At 45.1% G+C, this 13,161-nt stretch overlaps 1 protein-coding gene across 3 annotated transcripts in view; it reads left to right on the top strand.

The window, feature by feature from the left end:
• Positions 1–12,890, top strand: part of LOC126403553 (NLR family CARD domain-containing protein 3-like) — a 21,357-nt gene extending 8,467 nt beyond the window's left edge. For 2 of the 3 annotated variants that reach the window (XM_050066289.1, XM_050066288.1), the window contains exons 5-11: positions 814–892; positions 1,036–1,264; positions 4,159–5,959; positions 6,045–6,218; positions 8,172–8,345; positions 9,944–9,990; positions 10,935–12,890. In XM_050066289.1, coding sequence (XP_049922246.1) covers positions 814–892; positions 1,036–1,264; positions 4,159–5,959; positions 6,045–6,218; positions 8,172–8,345; positions 9,944–9,990; positions 10,935–11,467 — 3,037 coding nt within the window. In that variant the 3' untranslated portion in view covers positions 11,468–12,890. Of the gene's footprint in view, positions 1–362; positions 524–813; positions 893–1,035; positions 1,265–4,158; positions 5,960–6,044; positions 6,219–8,171; positions 8,346–9,943; positions 9,991–10,934 lie in introns of those variants that run through there. The other variant, XM_050066290.1, reaches the window with a different exon arrangement.
• Positions 12,891–13,161: the final 271 nt, after the last annotated feature.

The raw sequence follows: 13,161 nt of genomic DNA on the forward strand, positions 1-13,161 counted from the left end.
CTTTGGAAAGCAGAGCTAAATGGTAATCAAACATGGCAGCACACCGGTAAGGTAAGACAACACGTTTACATGTCGTTTTCTATATGTTCTCTGACATTTATCCTAACGATATGAGGCTGTCTTTGTGGAAAAAAAGCTTGTTTAGTGGACTAACTTTGCCCGTTCACTTACGTTTTAACAGGTCTGAAGCTACTATGCGCCCCGGCTGTATCTAGGCTAACGGCTAAAATGCTAACTATTATTTTTATGTCACTAGTCACTTGAAACAAATTTAGGACGATAGGAGACAGGTTGAAATAAACCGAAATTTTCCTTTAACTGTAATAAAATAACTTTCACTGCCAAATAAAACCAGTGAAATCAGAGACAGAAATCTTGTATGTTCAGTAAATGTCAGTGTTTCTATCAGTTTCCAGCAGCAGAGAGAAAAGTCCCCTGTACCCAGCTGTGTGTCCATGAAGAGTGATCGGTCTATGGGTCGTTTGATTACCTTCAAAGATGGACGTCCTTCTTCTGACCTGCTGTAAGTAAATAAAACTGTTGAATGAAACAGATGAACTAACTGTTCTGATCCTCAGTCATGAGACACAGAATCAGGTGTCCATCATTTACAGTGTTGTTTACATCTGGTTTTCATTCTGATCAATCATGACAGAACACGTCTTTAACTAACTGGTCTGTGTGTGTGTGTGTGTGTGTGTGTGTGTGTGTGTGTGTGCGTGCGTGCGTGCGTGTGTGTGTGTAAATGATATAAGTTCTACAGTCTCCTGGTGCAAACATCATGTGAGCTCATTGTTGATGATTCCTCCACAGAGTGGGCCAGGAGAGCTCAGAGGTTCCCAGTGGTCAGTCTGCCCAGCAGCATCAAACACACCTGGACTCCATATTTATGGTCTGTACATGTACAACAACTACTTTGACATCTATTCTGTTCACAATCATCTCCATGCTGCACTTTTTACACCAGTGGATTGTCAGTGTGTCCAACATGGATCTGATGTTTGATTGTGTCATTCATATAATATTCTGTTCCAGCTGCTGGAGGAGAACATCCTCACTTTTGTGAAGAACGAGCTGAAGAAGATCCAGAAGGTTCTGAGTCCAGATTACCCAGAATGCTTCGAGAGTCAGAGGGAGGATGAGGAGGTGTTGGAGGGTGAGGATGAAGAGCAGAGGAGGAGCAGCAGAGAGGCATTTCTGAAGATCACACTGCACTTCCTGAGGAGAATGAAGCAGGAGGAGCTGGCTGACTGTCTGCAGAGCAGTAAGAGGATTTCTATAAAGCTTTAACAGGAGGTTCATATTCTTCAGTCCCTGTTGGTCGAGCTGTACTTCCTGTTTGGTCTGCTAAATAACGATTGCTCATTTAGTGCAAAACATCATCAACAATTTCACCAACATGATTCCAGAATAAACTGCAGGGTTTTCCCAACCATTTAAAGACTTAGGCTCCGTTCTCTCCACCCCGCCTGCTTTCAAAAGTCTGAAGAAAATTAACACATCACTTTAAAGATGACACAGTGTAGCTTACCGGTAGCCTGCACCTGCATTTTTGGAGTCAAAGTCCTGGTAACAGGCAAAAAGTCCACCATTGGTAGTTTGACCCTCCAACAACTTCATCCTCCAGCAAACCGCTTACCGGTAGCCTGCAGCTGCACATTTGGCGTCAAAGAGACACAAAGTCCTGGCAGTCTTTAGCTTGCTAACCCCTGGTAATGAGCCAAAAGTCCATCGTTTGTTGTCTTACCCTCCAACAACTTCATCCTCCACTCCGTAAATCCACTGGCAAACTGTGTGTCCCCTAGGCCATCCATTGCAAGGAGCCAACTGCAGCACAAACCTTGCTAAGCTTGTCTGTTAGTCACAAGAGGAATCACTTGTTTTTGCTGGCCAAATTTTGTAGTAGGTCTCATTAGGAATTATTTGGGGAATTAATGAATTATTGAATTATTATGAATTATTTTAGTACTTAAAAGATGACACAGTTTAGCTTACCAGGATGAGGCTTAGTCCCAATAGTCAAATAGTCGTTAGCTTGCCAGCCCCCGCCAACAATCCAAAAAGTCTGACCCTCCAACAGCTTCATCCTCTTCCGTAAATCCACCAGCAAACAGCTCTCATCCCCGGGAGCCGACCGCAGCACATGGAGGTAACTGCAGTGTTCCTGGAGCTTCTCTAAGCTTGTCTATTAATCTCAAGAGGAATCACTTGTGTCTGTTTTTGTTGGCCTGTTTTTTTATAATGTCTCAAACTGAGTCATTTTGGACTGCTCCTCTTAAGCCTCGTTTCCACCAAACACTTTCCTTTGGAACCAACAGTAACCCTTCAGACATGGTATGGGTTGTTGTCACTCACTGCTCCGTCCAGCACTTACTGTATTTCCTCATCATTGGTGACATCGGTGCTCTACCAACGGTACAATATCCCAGACTTAACAATGCAGCCAGACATCCAAAGGCAAATCTGGCATTCTGTCCTAAACGACCAACAAACCCTGAGCCGTAGTTAGACATTACCCAGAGGCAGGATTCACTCAGCACAGGCAATGTAAGAAATTCTGATTGGATTAGTGAATGATGTGGGTGTTACGTTTGGAAGCATGAGTAGACTGTTGAAAGGTGGGAAGTAATGGAGGTGAAGGGAATACTAGGGTGGTTGCCACAACATTAAATGAGCAAATAGATAAAAACACGCAACTCAGTCTTTGCTTGACCCTGAAACCTCTTGACGTCTGTCGTAGCCAGTGTGCAGTAGCCCGAATCCAACTGGTTCAGAACTTAGTGAAACATCACATTTTACAAAAGACACGTTAGTTCAGTTATCTCAGGAGTGACGGTAGAATGCAGATGGAGATGTTCCAGACCTCACCGATGGTCCTGAGCTTTGGGTTGTGACCAAAAGGATGACATTGCGGCCAAAATAAGCCTCCTTAGCCTAGACTTACCCTAAAGGCCCAGTCACCCCAGAGCACCTTCAAAGATCTAGCAGTAGTGAAAGCTGACTGCTGCACCCCCTTATGTTGCCAGTGTCTTGGCCAAAAGGTTGCACATGAACACACTGCAGAGACTACAGCCGATGGCCAACCAGCACAGGCTGTCTGCACCTGCATGAGAGGACAAAACTCATCATACCAGCAGACGGTGACATTTTCTGTATTTCTCATTCAAAAAGGGGAAACCAAAAGACTGTCTTCAACTGCTGAATCCATCCGTCTGTCCATTTTCAACAGCTTACCAAAAGCCATGTCGCAGGGGCAGCAGGCTGAGCAGAGTATTCCAGACATCCCTCTTCCCAGTGACGCGTTCCAGGTCCTCCTGAGGGATTCTAAGGTATTCCCATGCCAGACGAGATGTATAATCCCTCCAGTGTGTCCTGGGTCTAACCTGGGGCCACCCACCAGTTGGACATGCATGGAACACCTCTAACGAGAGGCACCCAGGAGGATCCTGATCAGGTGTTGAACTACCTCAACTGACTCCTTTCTGAATTGGCTGAAAAAAATCAGACAAGGGCCAACAAGAGCCAACAAGGGCCAATGGGGTAGGACACATCGCAAAGACTAGGGTAACAGACGCTCACAGGTGGCCCAATATTGACCTTTGGCTTGTTGTGTCAGGGCCTTTAGAGATAGGATCAGAAGCTCAGACATGAGGATGGAGCTCGGTGTATTACTCATCCATGTTTAAACAGGTTAAGAAGGTTCAACATCTGATCAGGATCTTACAGGGTACCATCCTTTTTAGGTTTTCTGTGCATATCCAACTGGTAGAAGACCCAGGAGTCGACCTAGAACATGCTGGAAAGATCATATATCTAATCTGGCTTGGGAGAGCCTTGGGTACCCTTCAGGAGGAGCGAGGGATGCAGAAAATGGATACATGGATGGACAGATATGTTTCGTTGATTCCTCTTTCTTTGCATCTGTCCTTGCGTCTTCAGTAGGGGGACCAAGATACACAGAAAAGATGCAAGTGAGGGAAATGTGGGTGTCCCTCGCACCATTATTTCTGACCTTTTCTGTTTTTATATTCACGATCAATCCCAGAATCCAGACCTGAAGATTGACCCTGAAACTAAAGGGTTTGGGGAGGGTACTTTTTATGTTGAGCCACTGGCGCTTTTCAGAAGTACACTCAATAATGTTGCTTGTTCTTTCAGAATCTCCTGCCATGTGCCAATTTAACCTCAAGTCCAACCTGCAGAAGAAGTTCCAGTGTGTGTTTGAGGGGATCGCTAAAGCAGGAAACCCAACCCTTCTGAATCAGATCTACACAGAGCTCTACATCACAGAGGGAGGGACTGCAGAGGTCAATGATGAACATGAGGTCAGACAGATTGAAACAGCATCCAGGAAACCAGACAGACCAGAAACAACCATCAGACAAGAAGACATCTTTAAAGCCTCACCTGGAAGAGATGAACCAATCAGAACAGTGATGACAAAGGGAGTGGCTGGCATTGGGAAAACAGTCTTAACACAGAAGTTCACTCTGGACTGGGCTGAAGACAAAGCCAACCAGGACATACAGTTCACATTTCCATTCACTTTCAGAGAGCTGAATGTGCTGAAAGAGAAAAAGTACAGCTTGGTGGAACTTGTTCATCACTTCTTTACTGAAACCAAAGAAGCAGGAATCTGCAGGTTTGAAGAGTTCCAGGTTGTGTTCATCTTTGACGGTCTGGATGAGTGTCGACTTCCTCTGGACTTCCACAACAATGAGATCCTGACTGATGTTACAGAGTCCACCTCAGTGGATGTGCTGCTGACAAACCTCATCAGGGGGAAACTGCTTCCCTCTGCTCGCCTCTGGATAACCACACGACCTGCAGCAGCCAATCAGATCCCTCCTGACTGTGTTGACATGGTGACAGAGGTCAGAGGGTTCACTGACCCACAGAAGGAGGAGTACTTCAGGAAGAGATTCAGAGATGAGGAGCAGGCCAGCAGAATCATCTCCCACATCAAGACATCACGAAGCCTCCACATCATGTGCCACATCCCAGTCTTCTGCTGGATCACTGCTACAGTTCTGGAGGATGTGATGAAGACCAGAGAGGAAGGAGAGCTGCCCAAGACCCTGACTGAGATGTACATCCACTTCCTGGTGGTTCAGACCAAAGTGAAGAACATCAAGTATGATGGAGGAGCTGAGACAGATCATCACTGGAGTCCAGAGAGCAGGAAGATGATTGAGTCTCTGGGAAAACTGGCTTTTGATCAGCTGCAGAAAGGCAACCTGATCTTCTATGAATCAGACCTGACAGAGTGTGGCATCGATATCAGAGCAGCCTCAGTGTACTCAGGAGTGTTCACACAGATCTTTAAAGAGGAGAGAGGACTGTACCAGGACAAGGTGTTCTGCTTCGTCCATCTGAGTGTTCAGGAGTTTCTGGCTGCTCTTCATGTCCATCTGACCTTCATCAACTCTGGAGTCAATCTGATGGAAGAACAACAAACAACATCCCGGTGGTCTAAAGTCTTCAGAGACAAACAGAATCTGAAGTATCTCCACCAGAGTGCTGTGGACAAGGCCTTACAGAGTCCAAATGGACACCTGGACTTGTTCCTCCGCTTCCTCCTGGGTCTCTCACTGCAGACCAATCAGAGACACCTACGAGGTCTGCTGAGACAGACAGGAAGTAGCTCACAGACCAATCAGGAAACAGTCCAGTACATCAAGAAGAAGATCAACCAGGATCTGTCTGCAGAGAGAAGCATCAATCTGTTCCACTGTCTGAATGAACTGAATGATCGTTCTCTAGTGGAGGAGATCCAACAGTCCCTGAGTTCAGGACGTCTCTCCACAGATAAACTGTCTCCTGCTCAGTGGTCAGCTCTGGTCTTCATCTTACTGTCATCAGAAGAAGATCTGGACGTGTTTGACCTGAAGAAATACTCTGCTTCAGAGGAGGCTCTTCTGAGGCTGCTGCCAGTGGTCAAAGCCTCCAACAAAGCTCTGTAAGTGTGTAGAAATTCTGTTAATTTCATGGTGCTTTAAATGTGCTGTTGATTGATTCAATTCTGTTCATTATTTCCTCTCCAGACTGAGTGGCTGTAACCTCTCAGAGAGAAGCTGTGAAGCTCTGTCCTCAGTTCTCAGCTCCCAGTCCTCCAGTCTGAGACACCTGGACCTGAGTAACAACAACCTGAAGGATTTAGGAGTGAAAATGCTGTTGGCTGGACTGGAGAGTCCACACTGTACTCTGGAAACTCTCAGGTCAGATCACCTCTCTCTGTTTCTCCTGTGTTGTTTGAATCTTTATCTTCAGGGGCCACAGTCACATGCTAACATCTGACTTCTGCAGAGATCTCTTTAACTAAGACATGCAGTCACTTATTCAGTCCGCTTATCTCCAGAATCACCTGTTAGCTTACTTATAGTGCCGGCTATAACGTACCTTTTAACTAAAAGCTTTGGGAAAATACGTAAAGGGGTGTGCACCAACTCCTCTTGGAGAAATCTGAGGTGGTTGCAAGCCAGATAAGATAATCCCTCTAACATGCTTTGGGTCTACTCTGTAGTCTCCTACCAGTCAACTTGGGCACCATACTTCAGCCCCCACAACACTCCATGGAGGACACGGTCTTCACCAAGCCTACAAAACACAAGTAGATAAGTAGGGAAAACATCCATGACCCTTCCAGTAAAATGGACTGCATTTACAGTCCATTTTACTGGGCTCCTCCTGGATCTGAGGTATGACCCTTGGTCTGAGACTCTGGGACAGCACCAGGGTGTACGCTTACCCAGAGAGGCTCTAAAAGGCCGTGGTGCATAGTGGATAGTGCCGGCGCCCCATGTACAGAGGCGATGCCTCGCTGCAGCGGTCGCAGGTTCAACTCAGGCTTGCAACCATTTCTGCATGTCACACCCCCGCTCTCTCTCTCACCCCTGTCTCACTCTGTCCTGTACAATAAAGACAAAAAACCCAGAAAAAATAATCTTAAAAAAAAACAACCAAAAAATAGACCTGGTAGGAAATAGCCATCCCGCTAGCCACGTTAACATTCGGAAACATAGTGCCCACTGCCCACCTTTCAGTCTCCACTAGCTAGTTAGCTAGGCTTCGCCCTTGCCGGTGCACCAGCTTGGTTTGCTGGGAGCTAATGTCAGCTAGCTGCACCTCTCATGCGGTGATTACCACTAGTTACACTATCCCGACCCAACAGTATTACTGTGGAAACAGGTGTCCACCTTCCAGTCTTTCAGCAGGTTGTCCCAATGAGTAAACGGCTGGACTTTGAGCTGCAAACTTCTTTTAGCATCACTGTAAGCTGTGCCAGCATGCCACGTGGTGCTAGTTAATAATGCTAAAGGGGTTTTGTGGCTCAAAATGAAGCTTGCGGGGAGACTGGAGGGTGGCTACCATGTCTCACAGCAATGTTGTCCTGTCACCGGGAGAGCTTTACAAATTGCAAATGAGTAGCACCACTAGCTAATTTAGCTCCCACCTGGCCAAGGTTGTTCACAGTGCAGAACGGCCAAGGCTAACGGTAGCTAACCAGTGGAGACCGACATTTGCACAATGGACACTATATTTCCAAGTGTCAACGCGACTAGCTGGCTGTCTGTCAACAAAGTCAACATAAAATGAAGCAAAACATTCAAATTTCACCACCTCTAAGTGGATAGACCTTTGAAATGTGGCGCCAAAGCTCACTGAGTCGATGGAGCTTCAGACTAAACAACAGGCCTTCTGTGTTTTGCTTCATTTTGCATTTTTTCTTCAAAGTTAAATGGTTAGTTATCACTTATCAAGGGCTGACAACCCTCAGTACAACCAAAAGGTTGATTATTTGTCTTTGACTTGAGGTGTTCAGGCACTCTCTAGGACCCCCACCAGGAGACTACTCTGAGCTGCTGCTTGGTTCATAAATATGTTGTCACACAGAGGTGACCCTCTTATTTTCGGGGAAGAACTACAAGACAGCTGAACGGTCCACCTCTGGTACCAGCTCCAGTTCCCTCCCCAACAAAGAGACGACTTTCCACGTCCCCAGAACCAGGTGTCAGTGCAAGGGATTAGCGTGACTCGGTCTTTGCCCGACCACAGTCCCTGTCCCACTGCCTGAAAAAGTTAGGGAGTTATGTAACATTCATACCATTAGGTAAAACAATATGCCGATGATATGCTTTTTATATGTGACTGCTTGTCATTTGTCTTTACAGTCTGTCAGGCTGTCTGATCACAGAGGAAGGCTGTGCTTCTCTGGCCTCAGCTCTGAGCTCCAACCCCTCCCATCTGAGAGAGCTGGACCTGAGCTACAATCATCCAGGAGACTCAGGAGTGAAGCTGCTGTCAGCTGGACAGAAGGATCCACACTGGAGACTGAACACTCTCAGGTATGAAGAGCCATTGTGTTGACCATAACAAAGAGAACCTGGTTTCTGGAATTTGTTACAATATACTGATTACGTTTGTTACTGGTGAGGGCTCAGTCACACGTGAGATAAGGCGAGTGATCAACACCTGCTAAGGCAATGTCCATACTATATGTGGGTAGTGCAGTGTGCAAACAAATACCACCACTTTGCGCAGTGCAGTCCACTAGCAAGCTTACTAGTATTCATCCATCCATTTTCATCCGCTTATCTGGGGCCAGGTCGCGGGGGCAGCAGGCCAAGCAAAGCAGCTCCTCCTGGGGGACCCCAAGGTGTTCCCAGGCCAGATGAGATATATAATCCCTCCAGTGTGTTCTGGTTCTGCCCCAGGTCCTCCTACCAGTGGGACATGCCTGGAACACCTTGAAGGTGAAGCTCCCTGCAGGATCCTGATCAGATGCCCGAACCACCACAACTGACCCCTTTCGACCCATTTCCAAGCTCCTTACCCTATCTCTAAGGCTAAACCTCATTCTTTCTTTCCTTCAGTCACTACACAGAGCTCATGACCATAGCTCAGAGTTGGGACGTAGATGGACCAGTAAATTGAAAGCTTCATCTTCCGGCTCAGCTCCCTTGTCACCACGACGGTCCGGCGCAGCGCCATCACACCGCACCAAACCGCAGATCCATCTCACGCCCCATGCTTCCCTCACTCATGAACAAGACCCTGAGATACTTGAACTCCCTCACTTGAGGCAGTAAAACTCTCACAACCCGGAGGGAGCAACCCACCGGTTTCTGGCAGAGAACCATGGCCTCAGATTTGGAGGTGCTGACTCTTATCCCAACCGCTTCACACTCAGACCGCCCCAGTGCATGTGTGATGAAGCCAACAGAACCACAACCAAGTCTGAGGTCCCCAAACTGGACCCCTTTATCCCCCCTGAGTGCACCTCAAGATCTTGACCATAAATATCACAAACAGAATTGGTGACAAGGGACAACCCTGGTGGAGGCCAACACCCACGGAAAACGTGTTTGACTTTACATATGTGAACACAGGTCTCACTGTGTTCATAAAGGGACAGGATGGCTCATAGTAGCGACCCCGGCACCCCATAATCCTTTGCCCCTGCTTGCTAATACATGTGGTGAAATATGGTCCTACGGGTACATGGTCCATGTTCTTACGTTCCATGCCCGTCTTTCGACTCACTGTCAGGCAGCGTCTCTCATGTGGGGCAGTTTGCATTTTTAATAGCGAGCATAAGACGACAGCTGCCTAAACACAGCAGCATTCAGCGTCTCCTCCATCTCGGCCGCACTCAGGTAAAGACACGTCAACCACACAGAACCCTTTACTATTGTTTGAGCCTTTATCCGTCAGCGTTCACCAAAACTGAACTCCACACAATGCAAAGATGCAAATTTGTTTTGCCACTGGAAGTGAATGTTTTATTCACCCATTTGCTCGCATTGAATGGAAGCCAAATATTCACCAATGATAATTTCATGCATGTGTGACCGTGACCATCAATTGATTTTCTTCCATTGGAAAAACAGATCACTTGGCCAATCACTGCAGCTCTAACAATAACCCTCTTTAACTCTTTCAGGGTGGAGCCAGGTGGAGTCCAGTGGTTGGAACCAGGTTTGAGGAAGTGTAAGTTTGTTAACCTGTAATCTGTTTCTACTCACTATGAGGTTATTTTTATTTTTATGCCTCTACATCTGCGACAGGTGTGGCTGGAGGAGTTACGTTATCAGGTCGGCCTGTCTCATCCTGGTAAATTAGATATCTCAAGAACACCTCAAGGGAAATTCTTTAAATTTGGCACAAACATCTAGTCCGACTCAAGGATGAACTGATCACAATTTTGTAGTTTGAAGTCACTGTGATCTTTTATCTGGCTCATTCTTGTAAACGTGATATTTCAAAAACACGTTGAGGGAATTTCCTCAAATTTGGCACAGATGTCCAGTTGGACTCATCAATGAACTGTTAAGACTTTGGTGGTCAAAGTTCAAGTTCACTGTGACCTCACATCCTTCACATTCTCATGAGCATGATATCTCAAGAATACTTTGAGGGAGTTTCCTCAAATTTGGCAAAAACGTCCACTTTGGACCAAGGATTAACTTATTACAATCTTGTGGTGAAAAGGCAAAGTCACTGTGACCTTTCATCTGTCTCATTCTCTTAAAGGCGATATCTCAAGAACACCTTGAGGGAGTTTCCCCAGATTTGACACAAACTTCCACATGGATTCAACAATGAACTTATTAGAATTTGGTAGTCAAAAGTCACTGTGATCTTGCATTTGTCTCATTCTCATAAACGTGATTTCTCAAAAACACCATCAGAGATTTTCTTAAAATTTGGCACGAATGTCCAGTCAGACTCAACGATAAATTGATTAGATTTTGGTTGTCAAAGGTCAAGGTCACTATGACCTTACATCTGTCTCATTCTCGTAAATGCAACATCTCAAGAACACTTTGAGGGAATTTCCTTAAATTTGGCACAGACGTCCACGTGGTTGGTAGTTCTGGTTGGATTATTTAGCCAATAATAATCTAAACTCTGTGTCTTGTTGCCTTCATCAGATTACTGTGAGCTCACACTGGACCCAAACACGGCACACAAATTCCTCCAGCTGTCTGAAAACAATAGAAAGGTGACGGACCTGAGGAAGGAGCACCCGTACCCTGACCACCCGGAGAGGTTTGACTACTGGCCTCAGGTGCTGTGTGAAGATGGCCTGACCGGTCGCTGTTACTGGGAGGTGGAGTGGGGGGGAAAGGTTTACATTGCCGTGAGCTACAGGACAATCGGACGAAATGGAGACCGCGACAGCTCCAAATTCGGAGGGAACGACCGGTCCTGGTGTCTGAGCTGCACCGATGGAGGATACAACGCCTGGCACAATAACAGTGGGACGCTCGTCCCTCTTCCTTCATCCTCTAACAGAGTAGCAGTGTATGTGGACTGTCCTGCTGGGACTCTGTCCTTCTACAGAGTCTCCTCTGACACATTGATCCACCTCCACACCTTTAACACCACGTTCACCGAACCTGTGTATCCTGGGTTTGGTTACGGGGTGAAGTTTAACTCCTTCGCGCATCTGTGCCCGCCGTAGAACAGAGGCCAGAGATCGGGTTGTTGTCCTGGACTGTTTGGAATGATGGGACTAAACTGGATGGGGTCTGTTGTGATGTGGAGTCTGATCTGGTCCTCAGATCCAGTCGTTCTCAAAAGGATTGTTCAGAGATGAGAATAAACACCTCGACAACCTGAACTGTTTACGGGGCTACACATGCCTCTCCGTCCAGGAACTTGCCAAACTCCCTGCTTTTACACCTCTAAGGCTGGAGGCATTATGTTTTTGGGTTGTGTGTCCATCCATATGTCAATCTCATTCTCATGAACACCTTGAGGGAATTTTTTCAAATTTGGCACAAACGTCCACTTGGATTAAATAGTGAACTGTTTAGATTTTGGTTTTTAAAGGTCAAGGTTATGGTGACCTTGTTCATCTTGTTCTTATGAATGTGTTACCTCAAGAACATCTTAAAGAAATTCCTTCAAATTTGGCACAAACATCCACATGGACTCAAGGATGAACTGATCAGATTTTAGTAGTCAAGGTCACTGTGACCTGGTCTGTCTCATTTTTGTGAATTCAATATCTCAAGGATGCCTTGAGGGATTTCTTTCCCTTTTTTTTCAACTTTGGCACAAATGTCCACTTGGAGTCAACAATGAACTGTATAGACCTTGGTGGTCAAAAGTCAAGGTTATGGTGGCCTAGTCCGTCCCATTCACGTGAAACGTCTAGAGGGAATTTTCTTCAAATTTGGCACAAATGTTCACTTGGGCCAAACAATGAACTGTTTAAATTTTGGAGGTCAAAGGTCACTGTGACCTTGCGTCCAATTTGGCACAAACATCCACTTGGACGCAAGAATGAACTGTGACCCTACAAGCCATGTTTTTGTCCATAACTCAATAATTCATTCAGTAATTATGACAAAACTTGACACAAATGTTTGACAGGATAAAATAATGAAGTGATGAAATTTTGTATCTAAAAGGTCAAAGGTCAGTGTCACTGTGACATCATCATGTTTTAACGTGACATCATCAGGAACATAAGTATGTCGGTGTTCTGCCCTCCAGTGGTCACAGTGAGTCGTGTTACTGCTGAACATCTGTTACAGCTCAGAGATGTGTTTGTTCGCTCTGCTCCTCCAGAATGAATCATGTTATTATATTTATTGTTTTTTATTTATTTGCACACACGCAGAAGAGTTTTGACTCGTGGAAACAACTTTCACACACAGACTGAAAACAGAAAGACGTTTTATAATCCTGAACGTTCACAGGTCGTTTGGAGGTTGTATGTAAATCTGTTCGAAGTATTTAAAGTCCAACTTTTTGTTTTTATTTTTATTTGATAAATCTCATGTGATCCACTGCAGCAGACTAGAAGTTTGTTTACTGTTTATTTATTTATGTTATATATAGCCTAATAATAAACTTTGATTAACTGATTAACTTTATATACTGTATTGTTTCATTTTATTTTTTATATTAATATGAAATTCAACACTGTGGTTTTCAGTTAATAATGTTGACAACTATAATTTGAATCAATCAAAAAAGAACTTTATTAATTTATTATGAATTTATTTGTTTGCATATTTTGTTTTATTTTTCATTTGAAAATTGAGGACTGTCTGTAGTTTTAATTTAATCATTAATTACAATCATCTAAATCAATTATATTAAAAAAACACAACATGAAGTTTGTTTATTTCACTTTCTATTGAC

The sequence above is a fragment of the Epinephelus moara genome, chromosome 16 (genome assembly GCF_006386435.1).
Source record: "Epinephelus moara isolate mb chromosome 16, YSFRI_EMoa_1.0, whole genome shotgun sequence".
NCBI lineage: Eukaryota > Metazoa > Chordata > Actinopteri > Perciformes > Serranidae > Epinephelus > Epinephelus moara.